Below are 18656 nucleotides of genomic sequence, written 5' to 3'. Positions count from 1 at the left end.
GCATGTTGCTTTTGTGGTATGCCCTACTGTGCAATGCCAAGTGGGGGGAATTCCTTCCTGTTCACTGCCGTCGGCGGAGGCCTCTGAAGCATGGCATTTGTCTACCCGATCGGCAAGAATAACCACGCAACTGTCTCCAGTGCTGCTGTTTGACTGCCTGACCCGCTGCCGCCTGGAACGACTTGATGTTTTCTCCTCTCTGAGCAGAGCTGCACCTGGCTAGGGCACTGCCTGTTGGCCTGGCACCTGCGGCACTGCACATGTGGATGGACCTTCGCTCGCCTGCCCAGAGGTACCACGGCCAAATGGCTGGTGTGTGAGGCGATCCCAGCGACAGGGGCTGGCTTGCTCTGCGATTCCTATCGAGAAGGCTGCCTTTCCAGAACGGGGGTGTATGGCAGTGCCCAGCTGGGGAGCCAGTCAGCTTCCGCATTCAGGGTTTGGGACCCTCTCCCATAGCTGTGCTGCTCGCCCCCAGGGATGCATCCCAGAATCCCGTGCTCCTGCTCCTGTCCCCAGAAGCGGGAGTTGTGGTGGGGCTTTGACTCTGCTTGTAACTGAGCTGTGTGGAAGGGTAGGGAACTGGGGAGCATCCCAGCCCCCAGCTCAGCTGCTGGTGCCCCCCCGGGTTCAGGCTGAGAACTGCATCTTTGACACACAGTTTAACCCCTTCACCACTGAACAGCAGGCTAGACAGGCGCAGCTGGTTGGCTCCCTTGAAACGGTTCGAGGGACAGGGCCTGCCCTGATGTTCCCTAGCAGGGCACAAATGGTGATTAAGGCAACCAGCTGGAGCAGGCAATCTGGATGCTTCACTCGGCACTAACCCCTGAGTTTCAGGGGAATACTAATTCAGCTGAGACCTGGGTGGGGCCAAATGAGTTCTGCCCGTGGAGTGTGGCGGCATTACGGTGGGAGAGCAGGTGTATCCAGCCCCCTGCCGTGGAAGGGATCCCCTGCTTGATTCCTAGATTCGCCCTTTTGGTCCCTGGGGAGACAGAGTGTGTGTGGGGCGGGGGCACAGCTGATTGCTGCAGACTCGGGGGTTGGGGAGGAAGAAGAGGTTTCAGTGGCAGAAAATCACAGCAACATAGGAGCTGCCAAAGCAAAAGCGCCTGAGTCTGCTCTTGTGCCCAGGGCCTGAAGTCTCAAGGGAAGCTGTTGCACCTTCTCTGCCCCGGGGCCGTGCGGCTGACCAGCTGCGCAATGCTTCCTTTTGGACCTGGTGCCCCTCCACGTGCCTCCCCTCCCTTCCCAAACGGGGAGCAGCCTCTGCCCTGCAGCATGAGGATTTGTTGGGACATTTTTTGACCTGACTCCTTAGCTTTGTACAGCTGCCTCTGTTTGTTGGTGGGTGCCCGTAAATCCCCCTGTGCAAATCCCGCCAAACTGTTTACTTAGCTGGTCGCCGATGGCGATGAATTCTGCAGATTCGCTACATGCTGCCTCCAGCAGATTGACTGGTAGCAAATTTACAGCTTTTCAGATTTACTGCCTGTCGGATGGAGGAGCTCCTTGCTTTGCTATGGCAGGATCAAGAGAAATGGCGGCTGGTTTTTTCGTTAACCAGTCATTATCTATAAATCATCTCCCACCCAGCTCCTTTCTAACCGAAATAATACAAGCCTTTTTTATCTCCCTTCTGGGACCTCTTAACAATCCGAGCTGTAAAACCCCAGGGACCACTCAATTCTACTTGGACTGCTCCTGAAAGGTATTTGTGAAAAGAGGAAGGATGATCTTGTGGGTCAAGACCCTTGGCTGGAACTAAGGAAACATGGGGTCAGTTCCTGCCCCTGCCACTGACTCCCTGGGTGACCATGGGTAAGTCATTTAATCTCAGCCTGCATTCTCCAGCCTGTACAACAGAGAAAGGAAAGATTATTTCCCACTGCTAAGATAAGTTCTCATTGCAAGGAGCTGTCTCTTGCTGCATGTGTGGTGCCTCTTCTGCCCCCGCCCTGAGCTTGGCTGGGGCCCTAACCTCCGCTGTAGTTAACAACATGTAGACTACATGCCTAGTTTGTGCATGAAGGTATTTACAGCTTTGGCGTGTAAGCCAGGTGGCCACGGGCACGTGCCCAGTTGCATGTGGGGCACGCCATGGTTTTCTCACGTCGTTTTGCAGCCGGTCCAGGTCCTGGAGTTAATTTTGTGCTCGACACAGGACCTAGCCCAGATCCATGGCTCAGATTGTCCCTTCCGCTCTGTCCTCGGTTCGACTGCCACCCTCTTCCCCACAGGTGGCTGCGTTTCGCTGGTGCTGTAGGGTAGCTACATGCCATGAAATCTGCCCAAAGAACCCACTCCAACGGCTGACCTGGTTGGGTGGAGTCAGAGTGGGACGGTACCTCCCTGTGTCTGGGGCAGGCCCTGAGAACTGGAAGTTGCCTTACACAGGCAGCTGCTAAAATACCCTGGGATGAACGTCTGCCAACTTGGAATTTCATTGGCTGGAGACGTGAGACCCTTTGGGGTGGGGAGTATTTAATGACGGGGCTCATCTGGGGACGGAGGTACACCCAGGGCTTTTTCATGGCTGCTGAGGACCAGTTCCTTTGCTAAGTCATTTCCTCCCCCGGCCGGCCGACTTGTTTTGGGGATCAAACAGCATCTCGTCTCCAGGTGACCTTTGATCTTTGCACCACGTATTTGCAGACTTTGAAACCTCTGACAATAGCACCCAACTGTTAGCCCCTTTCCCCGTCCTGGTCCACGATGGATGTGAGGAGCCTGTTAAAATGGAGCTTTGTGTGACAGCAGCATCTGGAGTTGTCTGACATTGAGACATGTCCCTTGGCTGCCTCACGCCAAATACTGATGCCTCCAGCACGGAGACCTGGCTCTCTACCCTCTGCTGTGTGTGGAACTGTGACACGACTGCCCAGAGCACAAGGCCCAGGAACCCCCTCTGCTCTATCCCAGCTCAGGACCTGAAAACCTGCGTCCAGAAATGCTGACGCCGAGCCCTGGCTGCATTCTCTTTGCTGCATTCGGGAGCTGGTCAGAAATCCCTTCCTCGGACACAGGCCTGCTTTTCTCCTGCTGCATGACAGGGCTCCGACATGGGTCTGACTCCTGTCTGCCTTTCCCTGGGGCAGCCTGGTGCAGAACTGGCAGCATGAGTGTGACGAGACCACCTGATAACTCCCTCCTGCGTGGGACCATGGCCTGGCTGCTTTCCCCTCCACCCCCTTTCCCAGCACTGCCGAGCTGTAACAGCGAGCGGTGGGGATCCCAGGCACCGAGGGGCCTGTCCTGAGCAACCCCCAACCCCAGCACTGTTTGCTGGCAGCAGTTCCAGTCGAATTCAGCGTCTGGCCTGGAACTGCTGACCAGGCGGGACTCAGCATCGCGGCCGGAGCCAGCGCTCCCAGGTTCCGCCAGCCGAGCCTTTGTCTGGGTCGCTTTGGAAAGGAAAAGCAGGTTTCTGCCAGGCCCATTGAAAGGCTGCCTGGGGTCTGGAATCGCTTGGATTCTCTCCCCTCTCTTCTGTGCAGTGCCCTTCAGACAAAGGGGGACCTGTCTTGGAGAGCCCGGTGACTCCTGGGGCACTCTGTCCTTAGAGGTTTTTAAGGCCTGGCTTGACAAAGCCGTGGCTGAGATGATTTAGTTGGGGACTGGTCCTGCTTTGGGCATGGGGTTGGACTGGATGACCTCCTGAGGTCCCTTCCAACCCTGATCTTCTATGAGTCCATGCAGCCCCCTGCCTGACTCTGTAGTGCCCCCAAGGTTCCCCCACCACCTTCAGGCCTCTCCCATCTCTGGCTCTCGTCACGCCACTCTGAGTCGCTAGTGGGGTTTAGCCTCACCGTGCCCTGTGCTAGCCTCATTGTCCAGCTGGGGGAGCGAGCCCCAGGGTAGATTCAGTGACTCGCCCAGGAACAGAGCCCAGGTCTCCTGAGTCCCAGCCCAGTGCCTGATCCACTTGATCATCCTCCCCGCTTGCACAACCCTGCAGGTCTCACTTTTGCCTCCCCTCCCACATGCGGGCGCCATGGAGCGTCCCCCCCTCACCTCGCCACTTTCCTGCCCACACTAAAAATATATGTCGCCCCAACTGTTCAAAATGGTCCTGGAGATTTACCAGCTCAAGCACCCAATCTCCTTGCCTGCCGTCCCTGGATGCCAATAGGTGCAGAAGGGTGGGTGTTTTACTCGCCCGTAAGTAACACCAACAACACCTCTCCTACTTTCCCTGGGTGAACAGATCGTTTCCCAGGCTGTTGTAACCAGCCCCCACCCATCCAAAAATCTCCATCCGGCCTCCTTTCTGCCTCTGCATTTCTTGAAGCATCACAGGGCTCCCCGACCTTGCTTCCTGCAAGTTCCCAGGAGGGAGGCATGAGCCTGTCTAGGGCAGGTGCAGAACAATGCCCGAGGATGTCGTGAAGGCCAAGACTATAACGGTTCAAAAAAGAACTAGATAAGTTCCTGGAGGCTAGGTCCATCAGTGGCTATTAGCCAGGATGGGCAGGGATGGTGTCCCAGCTGCTGTTTGCCAGAAGCTGGGAATGGGTGACGGGATGGATCACTTGATGATTTCCTGTTCTGTTCATACCCTCTGGGGCTCCTGCATTGGCCACTGTCGGCAGACAGGACACTGGGCTAGATGGACCTTTGGTCTGACCCAGTCTGGCCGCTCTTATGTAATGAGCGTAGGGCCTAGTGATGAGTCAGGATCGGGAAGCACCCGGGATCCCCGGGCAAGGGAGCCTGAGTTAGCCCTGGAAAGAACAGGAGGGAGCTTTGCACCCCGGGATCAAGGCTGTGTACTGGGGGCTAATGCTTGGCAGAAGGACCCGTGAATTGATCAGGGTGGTGCTCGGAGCAAAGGGCAGCTGTTCCCAGGATCAGAAACTGTTTGGAAAGTAGCAATGCAAGGAGTGGAAATGCAGCTTGCTCCACAGCCGCTGGCTTTCGGGTGGTGGGAAGCAGGACGGGGGAGCCGGGCCTTAGGCCAGACCTGGGGGGCAGGTTTCAGTGGAGCTGACTCAGCAGGGAGTGAGACAGGAGCTCTGCATTCCACGCAGCGCTGGCATCACACCTTTCCGTGTCACGGGGGAGCCAAACCCACACGCCCCTGGGTTGCCTGGCCTGGCACAGGAGCCAGGGCAGGTTGGAGGGGAGGGGAGAAGCAGAGTGGAGCTGTGGAGGAGGAAGCCTTGGGCTTTAGGGAACTTTCCCATCCCACTCCCTTCCCACGGCTCCAGGAGTTCGGTAGCTGGGGGTGTTTGTATCTTTCCGCACTCGCCAGCTCCGCTGCTTTGCCTGAGCAATTTGGGGAGGGAGCTGCCACATCGATGACCCCATCCAGCTGGGCTTGGAAAAACTCCTCCCCCTCAGGTTTGGGGGGGCTGCTTCCCTTTCCTTCTCCCCACCCCTGTGCAATCACAGGTCTCTCCTCACGCCAAGAGCCCTCTGGGGCGGCGGTCAGGCACCTGGGCTGCAGGATGGGACAGAGTGTCCAGGCTCCCCTACCTGGAGGCTGATCAATCTGTGTCCCCCAGCCAGTGTGGGACCTATCTGCCACGGTTGCAAGCTGCATGTCCTGACAGGGCCCTACCCCCCACTCCCCTCCTTCTCATTAACTCGGAGCTGTGGGTTAACGTGGGGAATCTGGCATGTGACTCTTGGAAGCGCGTACCCAGCTCATGCCCTCCCGGCGACCTACAAAGTGACATTCAGGGGAGCCCAGCAGAGCTGGAGTCTAAGAAGTCTCGGGCATATCTTGGAGCATCCCCCCAGTGTCAGCCTCTGACTGGGACCAGCTGGGGTCAAGCCATCATCAGAAACATCAGCTCTGAGTTCGCCGGGATCCCCCTCCTCCCCTGTGCCCGCAGCCCATCCCCACATCTGTCTCCCAAAATCCAGAGGCCTCCTCCTCTCCCCCCTCCCAGTTCTAGGTCTTGTCAGCTCGCATCATACCATAAATAACGCAGCACCGTGAAGACGGCTCCTCCGGCCGAAACTGGCACGTGGCCTCCTGCAGTTCGCCCTGGATAATCATTACAGCTCTAAATATAGCCATGCTCGCAGCTCGGGACCGGCCTCCAGAGAGCATCACCGGAGCGGCGCTTCCGGATGGGGGAGACTTTCAGCCCCCCGTGGTGGGGCGCTCCCCTTCCCTCTGCCAGCCCCTCTATTGGCGTGGATACTGGGCCTGGTGATAGGGTGGCACCATCCGCTTTCTTCCGAGCCGCATGGCAAGGTTTTGGCCCTTATAAGTGGGGTCACTGCCTCCAGATCGTCCCCTTATGGGACGGGGCGGCCCTGCAGCTCCAGCCCTCAGTTTCCCTTTTCGGATCTTCACAAGAGCTCTGCAATCCAAAATACTTCACAAGGTTCCGTCTGGTCTATTGAGTCCTGGCAACAATGTCTCCCCCCACTGCCCCGCCCAAAAGGAATTCAAATCAAACCTGCCAGGTCTCCCTTTGCCAGCATCTCCCCATGTGTGTTTCCCCTGCTGTCTCAGGGACGGCTGCAGTGTCTCAAAACCCTGTGGCGCCAGTCTCAGATCCCAGGTTAATTGGCTCAGCCTGCGGGGAATGTTCACATTTGGGCTGCGGGTGGAGCCCGGGCTCCAAGACCCACCCCCCTCGTGGGGTTTCAGAGCCCTGGCCCGAACGTCTCCACTGCTATTTATAGCCCCGGTCGCCCCTCTGAAACCCTTCTGCTTCCCTTGCTCGTCGTCCTGTTACCCATCTCGGATTCCCATCTGCCGGGACACGGGAGAGGGCTCAGAGCCTGCCTCCCTCGGCTGCCGGAAGCTGGTAGCACACCCAGGGCAGGGAGCTTGTCTCCTGGGGATGGAGGGGGCGGGGATTTGCAGTGCTGCCTGGGGGATTTAGACACCCAGTCCCCATTCAGTTTAATGGGAGCTGAGCGTCCAAATCCTTTAGGCTGCTTTGCAGATTTTTCGATTGGTCTGCAGTGACCCCTTTGGCTGACACGGGAATGGCAGGGTACCCGGAAGGGCTCAGGGGGAATGTCTGTTTCCCCAACCTACCAGTATTTCCCAGCCCACGATCGTGCCTAGATTGGTCCGGGCGGCTCTCTCCCTTATTGCCTCTGCTCCAGACCCAGCCAGGTTTGAATTGGCACCTTCTGTTTCCCTCCAGCAGTGCCAGCTGCCCATGGCCCCTCCTGATACAGGCTCCTATTGTGGGGTGAGAGGATTTACCCTTGCGGGAGTGGGGTGGGGGGCAGCTTTACGTTCCACCCAGGGGCCAGCAGAGGCTGCTCAAGGGATGCCCAATCATGGTGCCCCACCCCCGAACTCCTGGAGCGGCACTGACCCCTGTGGGAGAGAGGAGATTACAGCTTCATTCTCCAGCCAGGGCCCTGGGGGAGCAGAGCCCACAGCCTGGTGGCCCCAGGGGGCTGTGATTGTTTCTTCCGGGGAGCAGGCTTGTGGGAGCTGAGTGTGCGCCCACCTTCCCGGCAGCTGTATGACCGGATCAGGGCTTCCTCTGAGGCCGTCAGAAAGGGCAAACCTGCTGTGGCGCTCTCCCCTTGGCTAATCGCCCATGGCCGGAAGCTGGGGTGGCCATTATACAGTCACCGTGAGGGAGAATAAACCCCTCCCCTCCCTGCCCAGCTGAGCTGATATGCTGACGGCCCAGGGAGATCCTGTGTCAAGAGTTAATTTTACCCTCTGGGCAGTCCGGGCGGCAGAGGGAGGATAAGAAGGCGCCAGGTCACTTTGTTGGTGTTTCGGTGCCCCAGAGGTTACCCGTGCTCCCTGTCTGCTGAGCCGCCCCTACTGCCGGGTTCCCCCCTTCGTGTTAATCAACTGTCCCGAGGGATCTGTCCCTCTTCCCACTCTTTCGGACTTCTCCAAAGCCTCTGTGACATTGGTCTCTCTGTTTTCCCTGTGCAGGAGGAAGAGAATGGAAACCGAGGAGGTGAGCACCTATCTCTGGCACCCTGCCGCTTGTATCGTCTATGCGCGTGCGTGTGTGTCATGTGTGCATGTGCGTGTATGTGTCACGTGTGTGTGTCCCCCCCATGTGGCCAGACACGTACGGATGGCCGTGTGTGAAAGGGAGCCGATTGGTGCTCAGGCCTGCTTTACTGACCAGCCCACGCTCAGTACCTCCCTGCCAGGGAAGTGATTGCAGACCATGGTGGTTTGTGAAATGCGCCAGGCTGCTGAGCAGCGGATCAGTGTTGCAGCAAACCGGCGAGGCAGGGAGGGGGGATCTTTGCAGCACAGATGAAGGTACCTGGCTCCCCTTAGCGTGAATCGCCGATCTGCTGAACTCAAACCTACCCCTGAGCTGAACCGGCTCAACGATTGAGTGGCAGCTCTGTCGCACTCGGAGATGGGCAAGCTAGGCGCCCCTAACGCCAAGGGAGGCTCCCTTGCCTGGTGGGATGATCTCAGACCGTGCAGGAGGAAGCCTATGTAGAGATGCTGTGGTAGGATCCCTCTAACATCCCAGCCATTCGGGGGTATCTGTCCCCTTCTCCCGTTTACTAGCGGTTGCATTATTCATCCCCAAATCCATTAGGTGATGCCCCATTGGCAATACCTTGGGCACTTCCCCACATCTCTGCCCCTAGCTAGGACCTTCCTTACTAGATCCCAGAACCGGCTGGTTCTCCCGCCTCCTCCGGCTGCTCCGCGGTGGCTCCGGCTGCGTGCTGGCTGCAGACCGGCTGCTCCTGGGAAGGGATAAAGCTGCCACCTGGCAGGTTTCGGTGCTGTTCATCCCTCCCAGGCTGGGAACTGTGCCTTGCCCTAGATTTACAGCGAAGGAGCCTTTCCCTACAGGGAGGCTGTGCTCATGGCCAGCTGGGGACTTACTGCTTTGGGGGGATCGGAGGGTGCAAAGCGACTCCCTCAGCCTGCTGGCAGGTGCTTTGGGTGCACATCGCTGGCTTTTGCCTTGTTTGTATCTGGATTCAAGGCTGCGGTTTCTTGGTGTTTTTCCCCAGCCAAGAGCCCAGCCGCTGCCCTGGGGGTTACAGTGCAAGACAGGCCCTCTGACTCCCAGTCCCCATCATGTCATGTCTGAGACAAGCGTAGTGCTTGAGCAGTGGGCTAGCAACTGTGAGAGTTAGGCTGCCCAGCTCTGTGGCACCTCAATTCTGTTCCTGTCCCAGGCTCTCCCCCTCCGAACCTCTAGCTCTGGGGATGATCCACCTCCAGCCTGGCCTACAGGGTACCCAGCCTGGTGCTGCCACCCAGCCCATCCTGCAGCACCACACTCCGAGGCCTCTCCCTGCACAGGGAGCGCCGGCCCTGCAGAGTCATGAGGGGAGGTAGGGGGGAGAAGGCCTTGTAGACAGATCCCAGACCAAGCTCCGATCAGGGCCCTAGAGGTGTACAAGTGTCCATGCCTGAGTGGCATCTGCTGAGGCCCAGGGGCCCAGCGGGGGGACCGGGACCTCCCGGGAGGGCACATGGATGTGGGGGGAAGCCATGACTTCCGCGGCCCGCGCACGGTTGCTGAAGCTGCTCTTGGCTTGGCTTTGTGCAGGGGACAGGTCTGAAGCCCAGCACCCAGCCTGCACCTCCAGGCTGGAGTTGAGTTAACCGGATCTGATGCAGTCAGAACGGATAGCCACACGCCGGGCTTGATGGAGAACTTCCAGTTCTGGCCCCTTGCTTGACCCCAGCCCTGTGAGGAGGGGACTGGCTGCAGATGAAGCATGTCTGGAGGCTGGAGGTGGGGGCCAGGTAGTGGACCAGGGTGCACACCAGGCTACTCCTCCGGCACATCCCCTGCCCCTTCCTGCTCTGCCATTCTCTGCCCATAACCCTGAACCACCCGCAGCTTCTTGCTGTGACCCCAATCCCTCGCGGCCAAAGGATTGTGGGATGGGGTGGGTCGTGGCAAGAAATCGGGGCTGGTGGTTGAGTCCCAGGTGGGGAGAGGCTGAGAACTACCAGTTGAAGAGGGGCTGAAACCTTCCTTCCCTCCCGCCCAGGAGGACCTTGTCCCACCAGGGGTCCAGTGAGGGGGACACGTGCTTCCCGCTCTCAGATAACGTGTCGCCCTAGGACCAGATTGTTCCTCTGGGTCCTGGCCTTCTAGGTCTGTGTTTGCTGGTGTGGAGCTGCAGTGCTGGAACCTGCTGGGGTTTTTTTTAATTGCGTGTGTGTAGCCAGCGTGTATGCATGTGAGTGTCTTGTGTGTGTATGACTTGTGTGTGTGCACTCAAGCACTGGGTATCCAGCACACACGAGCGTGTGTGTATCCAGTGTGTGTGCGCTCATGCATGTAGCTCTCTGCGTGTGTAGCCAGTACACACAAGCGTGTTGTATCCAGTATGTGTGTTTGCACGTAGTTCTCTGTGTGCGTGTCCAGTGAGCACGCGAGAGTGTGTGAGTATACAGCATGTACCCATCTTTCCCGTGAGGGACCCCCCTGGTGCCAAGCTCAGGTCTCTGACGTCCTTTCTCTTCCCTTTCCTGGCGCAGGTCCCCAGCGGAGCCGCCTGGAGCCCATGGACACCATCTTTGTGAAGAATGTGAAGGAAGCCGGGCCTGCGCACCAGGCTGGCCTCCACACAGGTGAGGGATCCCCCCACTGGGTGAGGGCGACCTGGGGGACTGCACTGGGAAAGCCAGTGGCAAAGTGCTCCTGGAGGGGATTGAAATCCAATGGACTGAGGGCTCCCATGGGAAACAGACCGAAAAACCCTTCCAGTTAATTCAAATGCTTGGTAAACAGCTGGGGGAGAACAGGGCTTTGTTAAAGACTCAAACACGTGTTCTGGACTGGGGTCCCAGGTTACACCCCTTGACATTGCTGGGGTCTCTAGGGTTACAAACAAGCAGGCAGAAGACAATCTTTGGGCCAAATCAAGGCACAAATTCAGTGCCTACCCTGCATGTCTGCAGGGGCCATTCCTCCCCAAGGGACAAATCTGGCAGACGCCTGTCTGCAGAGCACAGGGCATGAGCTGAACCCCACCGAATACCAAGGGAGGTGCCGATGGAGGTGCGAGCAGAGAAGGAAGGAGCCTGGCACTCCGTGTATTAGCAGTGAAGCCATTTCCCACAGAGGGGCGGGAGAGAAGCTCTGATTCCTCCTAACTCCAGCAAGTCCTGCCAGCCTCTCTCCTGCATGTCTCTTAGCTCCGTTCAGCTGTGGGGTGGGAACTGGTGGTGGAGCCAGGGCCGGAGTCAGAATCGCTTCTCAAGCGGTAATTAAGTAATGGGGGGTGGGGAGTGGAAATGTGTCATGGGTGCATGGGACATGGCTGGAGCTTTCACTGCAGATCCCCCTAATGGGTCCGTAGCCCCTGGCTCCGCCCAGATGTCACCTTCTCAACCCCTTCCATGTTCCTGGGCTGCTCTTCTTCGGTGTATGCCAACTGCATAGCCAGGACCGGCGCTAGTGTTTTTAGCGCCCTAGGCGCACGGCCATTTCGCCGCCCCAGGCACTGGTCCCGCGGCTCCGGTGGACCTGCCGCAGTCGTGCCTGTGGCAGCTCCACTGGAGCCGCGGGACCAGGGGACCCTCCACAGGCATGACTGCGGCAGGTCCACCGGAGCCACCTGCCGCCCCCCAATAATCCTGGCTCCCTAGGCGATTGCCTAGGCCGCCTAAATGGAAGCGCCGGCCCTGCGCATAGCTATCCTGCAGCGCCCAGGGGCATGTCCCTGCCATCTGGTGGGGGGCTGAAAGGGGAAGCTTGTTCACTAGCCAGCAGTGGGGAAGCTAGCTGTGCCATGTTAGGGTGAAAATCTCCCCCTCCGCGGGGGGCTTTGGGGCAAAGGGTCCCTTCAGGCCTCTCGGCTCTGAGCGAGCGCACTGCCTGGAAAGAAGGGGAGTCGCCATAGCCCGGTTGCAGCAGAACCTAGGGAACCCCATAAGGGAGCCTCACTGGACAGGCCTCGCCTCAGAGCTCACAGCCTGGGGGAAAATGTCCTTGTCCTTGTGTGACATTTGTCCATACGACATCCTGTCCGCCCGGGTGGATCGCTCACTCTAGGCTGTGGCTAGGGGCAGAGGAAGGGGCTTTCTGTCTCTTCCCCCCATCTTGCCCATTGCTCTGTACTACAACTTCTGAAAGCAGTTGTCTCTTGCCACCATCAGCTGGTGCCCACCCAGAGCAGCGCAGGGGCTGGCACTTTTGGGCCCCCAGGTGTCGGTGGCAACAGCAGTAACGGTTCTGCCAGCGCTTAGGGTGGGGATGGCATGTGCCCGGCTAAAATGACCAAGCAGTAAGCGGAAGGAAGGCACTGAGTGTCGTATCCTCTGGGCCAGACATCAGCTGGCACAAACCTGGGGCACTTCCTTGTCTTTGGCTGAGTGAGGCCAGTTGAGGATCCCGCCCTGCTGTGGCCCCCTGGCCCAGCCAGTGAGCACTCGTTAACAGGGACAGGGCTGCAAGGTGGACGGGTCGTCTGCCCAACAGGCTGAGGCAGGAGAGCAGTCAGGTAACAAGCCAGCTCCGTTTGTGCAAAGGCAAGAGGACTCTCTTCACGGACGATTTCCAGCGCCATTGCTGGGGACAGAGGGGGGCTCTCTTAATGCCACTGCCCCATCTCCTGTGAGGTGCCAAGTGCCCCCAGCTCCCACGGGTAGCAGCACACTATGGGTGGTATCGCACATTGCAATGGTTACCGCCAGCTGTGCTCGCTCCGGGTTGGCTAGCTGCTCTCCCATTCACGTGTGGGCCTGCGGTTATGTTCCCTCTGCAGGAGACCGGCTTGTCAAGGTGAACGGGGAGAGCATCATCGGGAAAACCTACTCCCAGGTCATAGCGCTGATCCAGAACAGGTGAGGGCATGCTTGTGTCGCAGGGTGGGGGGCCTGATATGCCCTGAGGTGAAACTGCTGGCTGAGATGAAGTGCGCCCGGGGGGCTCAGGCCAAAATGTTCACACTCATATCCGCCATCCTCAAAGGTGCATGGGTGCCCAACTCCTAGTGGTGCCAGTGCTAATCGGGTGCCTGAATATCTTAGAGGAGCTGGGCCCTAGGCCAAGCTTTTCCAAAGTGATGAGTGATTTTTAGGTGGCCACCTTGAGACACCCCAAGGGGCCTGGTTTGCATGAAGTGCTGAGGTCCTGCCCCAGGAAGGTGGGTCCCCATCACCAGGCCCTTGGGGAAAAGCCGGTATGGATTACTGGCGGGTGCTGGATCGGCTGAGTTGATAGATGTGGGAGAATTTCCTACCCCCCCCCCCCCCTTAGTTCTCACACACCCAAAAGGGAAGAAAGAAGCAAGTGTGTGCACCTGTCTCTCTTTGGAGCTGGGATTTAATTAATGACCTGGATTTGTGTGTATTCCACTCTGTGCTTAACGACTGATTAGATAGGGGAGATAGAGGGGCAAACCTGACCAAGATAACTCCTAAATATAGCACCCAGGGAAGGAACCAAATGAAAGTGATCTGGATACAAACTAAATATAAGCTACGGCCCTGGGTGCTAAATGCATTTGGAAAAATCCCCGGTGGCAGTCTGCCGGGGATGGGGATGGTGAGGGCTGTCTGCTGTCGACTGGCTCTCAAACTGAAATGGGTTTTTCTGCGGTTTTGTTGCAGTTTCTTGCCATGGCTTGTGCTTCTTGCTAGTGGAGAAAGAAATAAGCAGCCGCTATCACCAAAGGAAGAGGGAGTGGTCGTGTGGCTAGAGCAGGGGATGGGGAACCAGGACTCCTGGGTTCCAGGCCTGGCTCTGTGATGGAGCATGGTCTAATGGTTAGAGCAGGGGACCGGAGCTAGGACCCCTGGGTTCCATTCTGCTCCCTGTGAGGGTATGTTAGAGCAGGGGGACTAGGGGCCAGGACTCCCAGCCCTTTTCTCGATGCAAGTTCGCAATGGTGGGCTTGGCAGTGCCGAGCTGGGAGGAGGGACTGAAGGAGAGAGGGTGGGGAGGGGCCCTGCTCAGGCTAAGGGAGAGGTGAGGTGAGCTACAGGCATGGAGGGGATATGGTGCAGGAGGCGCCTTGGCCAGGTGTGCTGCTCTGGTTAGCAGGTGGCTGTCTTGCCTGTGAGTCAAGCACGGCACGTGCCCAGCCCAGCCCAGCCCTGGGCTGAATCTGAGAGCTGTTGCTGGCTGTGCACCCCCATGCAGCTAGCGGGGTGGGGGGGATGTGTAGCTACACTGTGACAGGTCCTGGCTTTTGCATGTGGCATGAGGACAAAGTCTTTCCTGTCCCCTGGGAAGGAAAATGGCCCATCGTGGCGGCTTGGCTGCTGTCTCCTCTGGGAGTAACAGCAGCTTCTACTGTCCCAGGCTGCATGTGTGAGGAGCTGCTGCTGCTGTGCTGGCCTGCATGGGCCCTGTGCTGCTGGGATCTTCCGGCTCAAACTCTTGGAGTAAAACCACTGCCCTGCGAATCTCCAGCCCAGTTCTCGTGCCCTAGCCCAGGGCCGCGATGCTGCAAATCTGCAGCCTTTAAACAGCACCGGGGAATTTAACTTAAAAAAAAAAAAATCAATAAAACCCACCATCCTTGTTCCTTCAGCATTAACTTCTACTAATCAGATACCCGCCCCGGCCGCAGCCAGCCAGCTAGACACTGGGTTGGTGAGGACCGAACCCTGGACTTGCAGCACCAAAAGCATACGCCTCAGTCTCTTGAGCTACGAGGGTAATTCCCGGAGCTGCCTGCCAGTTGCGGGCCTTGCCTCCTTCCCAGCCACTCACGCAGCATCGGGTGGGGAGTGCTGTCCTGTGCGTCTGGAACCCACCGCCACTGCGGAGCCCTGGCGTCCAGTCACTGCCTCTGGTCCCTGTGGGGCTCAGCGCCTGGTGACGCGAGGAGCTGGCTGCAGACAGTACCCGGAGCCTGACATGCTCTGCCTTTCCCTCTCTCTGCAGTGATGATGCCTTGGAACTCTCCATCATGCCCAAAGACGAGGACGTCCTCCAGCTGGTGAGCCTTTTGCTGCTGACCTCTCCCGGTGGTGAGCTGGGTGTGCCTCGCCTCGCCCTGCTTTGCCACGCCCTGCACAGAGCCTTTCTCCTTTCCTGGTGGATGGGAGCTGACGCAGGGCCCCTAGCTCAGCATTCTTCGGGCAGTGGGGCTGGGCACTGCTGCTGTCCAGAGTACCGGAGCAGGTGACAGTCCGGGGAGAGATGACTTAACTCGGGGATGTGGGCCACATGGGCAACTTGTCAGGTGCACCTGAGTCACTCTCATCTTACCAGCGGAGGGGCAGCCGGCAGAGAGAACAGCTCCCAGCATTAAATACGCCTCTGTGTGGCCCTGTTGCATGCTGGGACTTGTAGTCTGCACAGGGATGTATCCAGTTATGAAAAGCAAGGGGCCATGTGCTGTGCAGTAGCAGCTTTTCGGGCTGCACGCTGGCCTAGCCCTGCTTAAGCCTTAGCTAGCCAGCATTGTGCAAGGGTGGCAGGCATGCATCATGCCCTAGAGGGTGCGTTTGGCCTCCTAGGGGCTGATAGGACAGTGGAAGGCTGAGGGCTGCCAGGTCAGCGTGACAAGGCTGATTGCAGCGGGAGGGTTATCTGGGCAAACCTGACGTTGGGGCCTTGCTCCAGCAGATTAGCAGCGGCCATCTGTGCGAGTGGTGTGAACCGTGGTACTTAAAATCCCTCGTGCCTGAGCCCCTCCCTCGATTGGGGTGAGGCTGGTGGAATTTGGGGTGGGGGTTGGGTTCCCTTTAATAGCACCCCAGCGGGATCTCGTTTTCTTGGGGCCTCAGGCATTAGCAGTTTAGGTGGTGTGTTTTGAATTCAAGGCTAGTTGGGGGTTTGCCAGCTCTGAATGCTGCTGGCCTGTTCACCTCGACCCTGTTTGAAATCCATTCCCGTCTCCTGCCCCTGGGCTGACTGGCCACCTCCTCTTGCTGCAGCTGCAAACATCCACTGCGCTGGGAGAGTGGGGAGGGGTGGAACGAGAGAGGGGCACCCGGGATAGGGACCCAGCGTGCAAGGAGAGAGAGAGAATAAAGCCTATCCTGGTTGTAAGTGACAGATCATTGGGTGTTGGGCCGGGGTCGGTCGCTGTGATGTGGCTGTTGCGGGGTGGGATGGAAGTAGGACCAGTTCAGATCACCCTGCAGAGAAGAGGCATGTCTGGCAGTGCGGGGAATGAGCTGGGGAGGTGGGGGGTGAGGGACAGCTTGTCCAGAGATGTGGTGGCTTCACCATCACCCCGAGTCCCTCCGTGAAGATGGGGACCGTTTCTGGGAGACACGCTCTAGTGCCGCCCGCGGGTGGCTGGGCTGGGTGTCAGAATCGCTGGGCAACTTCCATGGCCAGTGGGATGTGGCAGGTTGGACTAGATGCTCCCAGCGGCCTGCAGTTCCGTCGCCCGGACGGCTGGGGTGATCTGTGTTAAAGGACCGGAGCTAGCCCTGGGAGAGCGGGGAGCTGCTCCGTCCCCCAGGGAATGGAGGAGGGACACACAGTCATCTGAGCCCACTGACCCCACGGCCTGGTTTGCGGCGCCTGTTGCTGCCAGGGCATGATTCAGCATCAGGCCCTTGAGGCATGATTGACACAGGACCCTCCCCCTCTTCCCCACTCTTGGATGCTGGCTACGGGGTGGGGAGAGTTTGTCTCCTTGGGCAAGAAAGATCCTCAGTTCTGTCCCCATCCCTTGGCAGCTTGGGTGTCAGCAGTACGCTGGGGGGTGAGGAGGGCAGAGCTCTTGTGATCCACCTGCCCTGAGGCCATACAGAGCGAGGGGAAGCCCAAATGTACCCAGGGCCTGCATGAGAGCCCCTCCCAGAGCCACTCCCAGGGCCCCGCAGAGACTCAGGCTACTCTAGAGCCCCAGGCTGAGGATTCCCAGTGCGTCTGCAGCAATGGGGTAGATTCATCCCTTGGATAATGGCAGGGAAGTCCCTGGGTTCCAAAACCTCCCGCTTCAGGGCCTTTGTAACCATTAGCCACTGGGGTCAGGAAGGAACGGCTCCCCTGGGCAGGTTTGGAGTTAGTGTCTAATTGCCTGGGTTTTGTTGTCATGTATATCACAGTAGTGCCAACAGAGATCAGGGCCCCATTGTGCTGGGGGCTGCCCAGACCCATAGTATGAGACAGTCCCTGCCCTGAAGAACTTACAGTCGAAATAGACAAAGGGTGGGAGGGGAAACTGAGGCACCAAGCAGGGACCTGGCATGCCCAGGGTCACCCGGCAGGTCAATGGCAGAGCGGGGAATTGGAGTCCTTTAGCACCTTCCTCTGATATGTCTGGGGCTGATCTCTGGCGGGCTCAGGGTCCCAGCCTCGCTGGGCCGTGGCTGTGATCAGGCAGGGCACATCCTCTTGAGTTACACCGGGGATGAATTTGGCCCAGCTCTCCTCGTCCAGGGCACCGGCCTGTGGGTGTGTTTGGAGCGAATGGTTTTTGAACAGGGGCAGTGCAGTTTCGTGTGTCTGTCTGCCTGCCTGCATCTGTCTTTCTGTGCGTGGGATGCAGCCGACCTTCCTGGAAGAGGGCCGCGGAGGAGACCCAGGAGCTGCGAAAGGAGCTGGATGCCATGGGCCAGCTTTGTTTCCCGGCTCGGATTCTAAAGGAACCTTTGTGTGGGTTTCCCCATCCCGGTGCATTCCTGCGCTGTGCGGCTTGGTCAGCCAATGGCAGGCCTCAGCCAGGAGCTCCCTGCAGCTTGGGGGCGGCCTCTCCTCCCTCCCGCCTCAGGACGTCCCAGTCGCAAAATCCCCAAACAACTTAAAAGGAAAAATTGAGATGGAAATGTTAGTCTGGGCCAGGGCTGTGCCCGGGGAGCAGTGAGAGAGTGGCCAGCTGAGGGAGAAGGCTCCTGGATCGAGGGAGGTAAAGAGCTCTGTGCTGCCGATGCCTGTGTTACATGGGATTCCAGTAGTTGGTGCGTATTATGTTATTGTTCGATCGTCTATCTTATTCGGATTGAATGTGTTTATTACAATAGTGCCTGAGCCCACCGAGAACAGGGCCCCATTGTGCCAGGCGCTGTACGAGCTTAGAGTAAGAGATGGTGTCTGTAGAGAGAAACGCCGGCGGGGGGCTCCCGTGATGACTCCTTTTATTCCAGTGCAGAGGAAACCTCTCAAAGCTGAGCCGGCTACTCGTAAAGGCAAGCGTTTAACTCTCTGGCTGTAGCTTGAGCAGGTTAAAAAGGGGGGTGGGGGCCTTCGGTAGGTGGAACAGTCTGGGAAGGAAGCCCAGGGCTCCGGCCGCCCCTTTAGGCGAGAGTGTTGGAGCTCCGCACCACTCCGCTCCTTTTTTGGAGCAGAAAGAGCTGGTTTGTCATTGCCGAGAAATGCAGCCTTCCCAAGAGCAGGATTCCAGGACAGTGGGGGGCTGAGAGCAGCCAGGGACACTGCTGCCTCCCTTGGCCTCTCAAGGACTGAGTGACGAGGCAGGAAGAACCTTGGGGTTCGGGCCCCAGCACGCGTCCAGAAAGAGGAAGCTTTGGGAGGGGGGCTGTTTCCCTCCCCTCTCTCTGGTTCTTGGGGTGTCAGAATTGGAGCAGATTCCAGGGGTAGGGTCGTTTGGGGACAATGCGGTGGGGTGGCTGGAGCTGCTTCCCTTTGGAGAGCTGCTGTGTGGCTCCGGTGACTGGGGAGCCGTGGCCACTTGGGGGCCTGTGTGGTCAGCCTCTGTGCCCGGAAGTGCCATGGACAGCAAGCTGTCAGTGTGGTAACATCACTGGAAACACTTGCCTTCGCTCTCCCCTGGCTGATTTCCAGCTCTGACTGCGCTTGGCCTCCTTAAATCTACCAGGCAGTTTC

General features: G+C 58.4%; 1 protein-coding gene across 7 annotated transcripts in view; it reads left to right on the top strand.

The window, feature by feature from the left end:
- The window catches only part of ARHGAP23 (Rho GTPase activating protein 23), a 131047-nt gene that overhangs the window by 72986 nt on the left and 39405 nt on the right, over nucleotides 1–18656 (top strand). For 6 of the 7 annotated variants that reach the window (XM_032791384.2, XM_032791382.2, XM_032791380.2 and 3 more), the window contains exons 3-6: nucleotides 7883–7907; nucleotides 10433–10525; nucleotides 12664–12742; nucleotides 14793–14847. In XM_032791384.2, the coding sequence (XP_032647275.1) occupies nucleotides 7883–7907; nucleotides 10433–10525; nucleotides 12664–12742; nucleotides 14793–14847 (252 nt within the window). Of the gene's footprint in view, nucleotides 1–7882; nucleotides 7908–10432; nucleotides 10526–12663; nucleotides 12743–14792; nucleotides 14848–16826; nucleotides 17771–18656 lie in introns of those variants that run through there. The other variant, XM_032791385.2, reaches the window with a different exon arrangement.

Source organism: Chelonoidis abingdonii, chromosome 21 (genome assembly GCF_003597395.2).
Source record: "Chelonoidis abingdonii isolate Lonesome George chromosome 21, CheloAbing_2.0, whole genome shotgun sequence".
Classification (NCBI taxonomy): Eukaryota; Metazoa; Chordata; order Testudines; family Testudinidae; genus Chelonoidis; species Chelonoidis abingdonii.
Note: the sequence above shows the minus strand (reverse complement) of the source record. Positions and strands in the feature narration are given on the sequence as shown.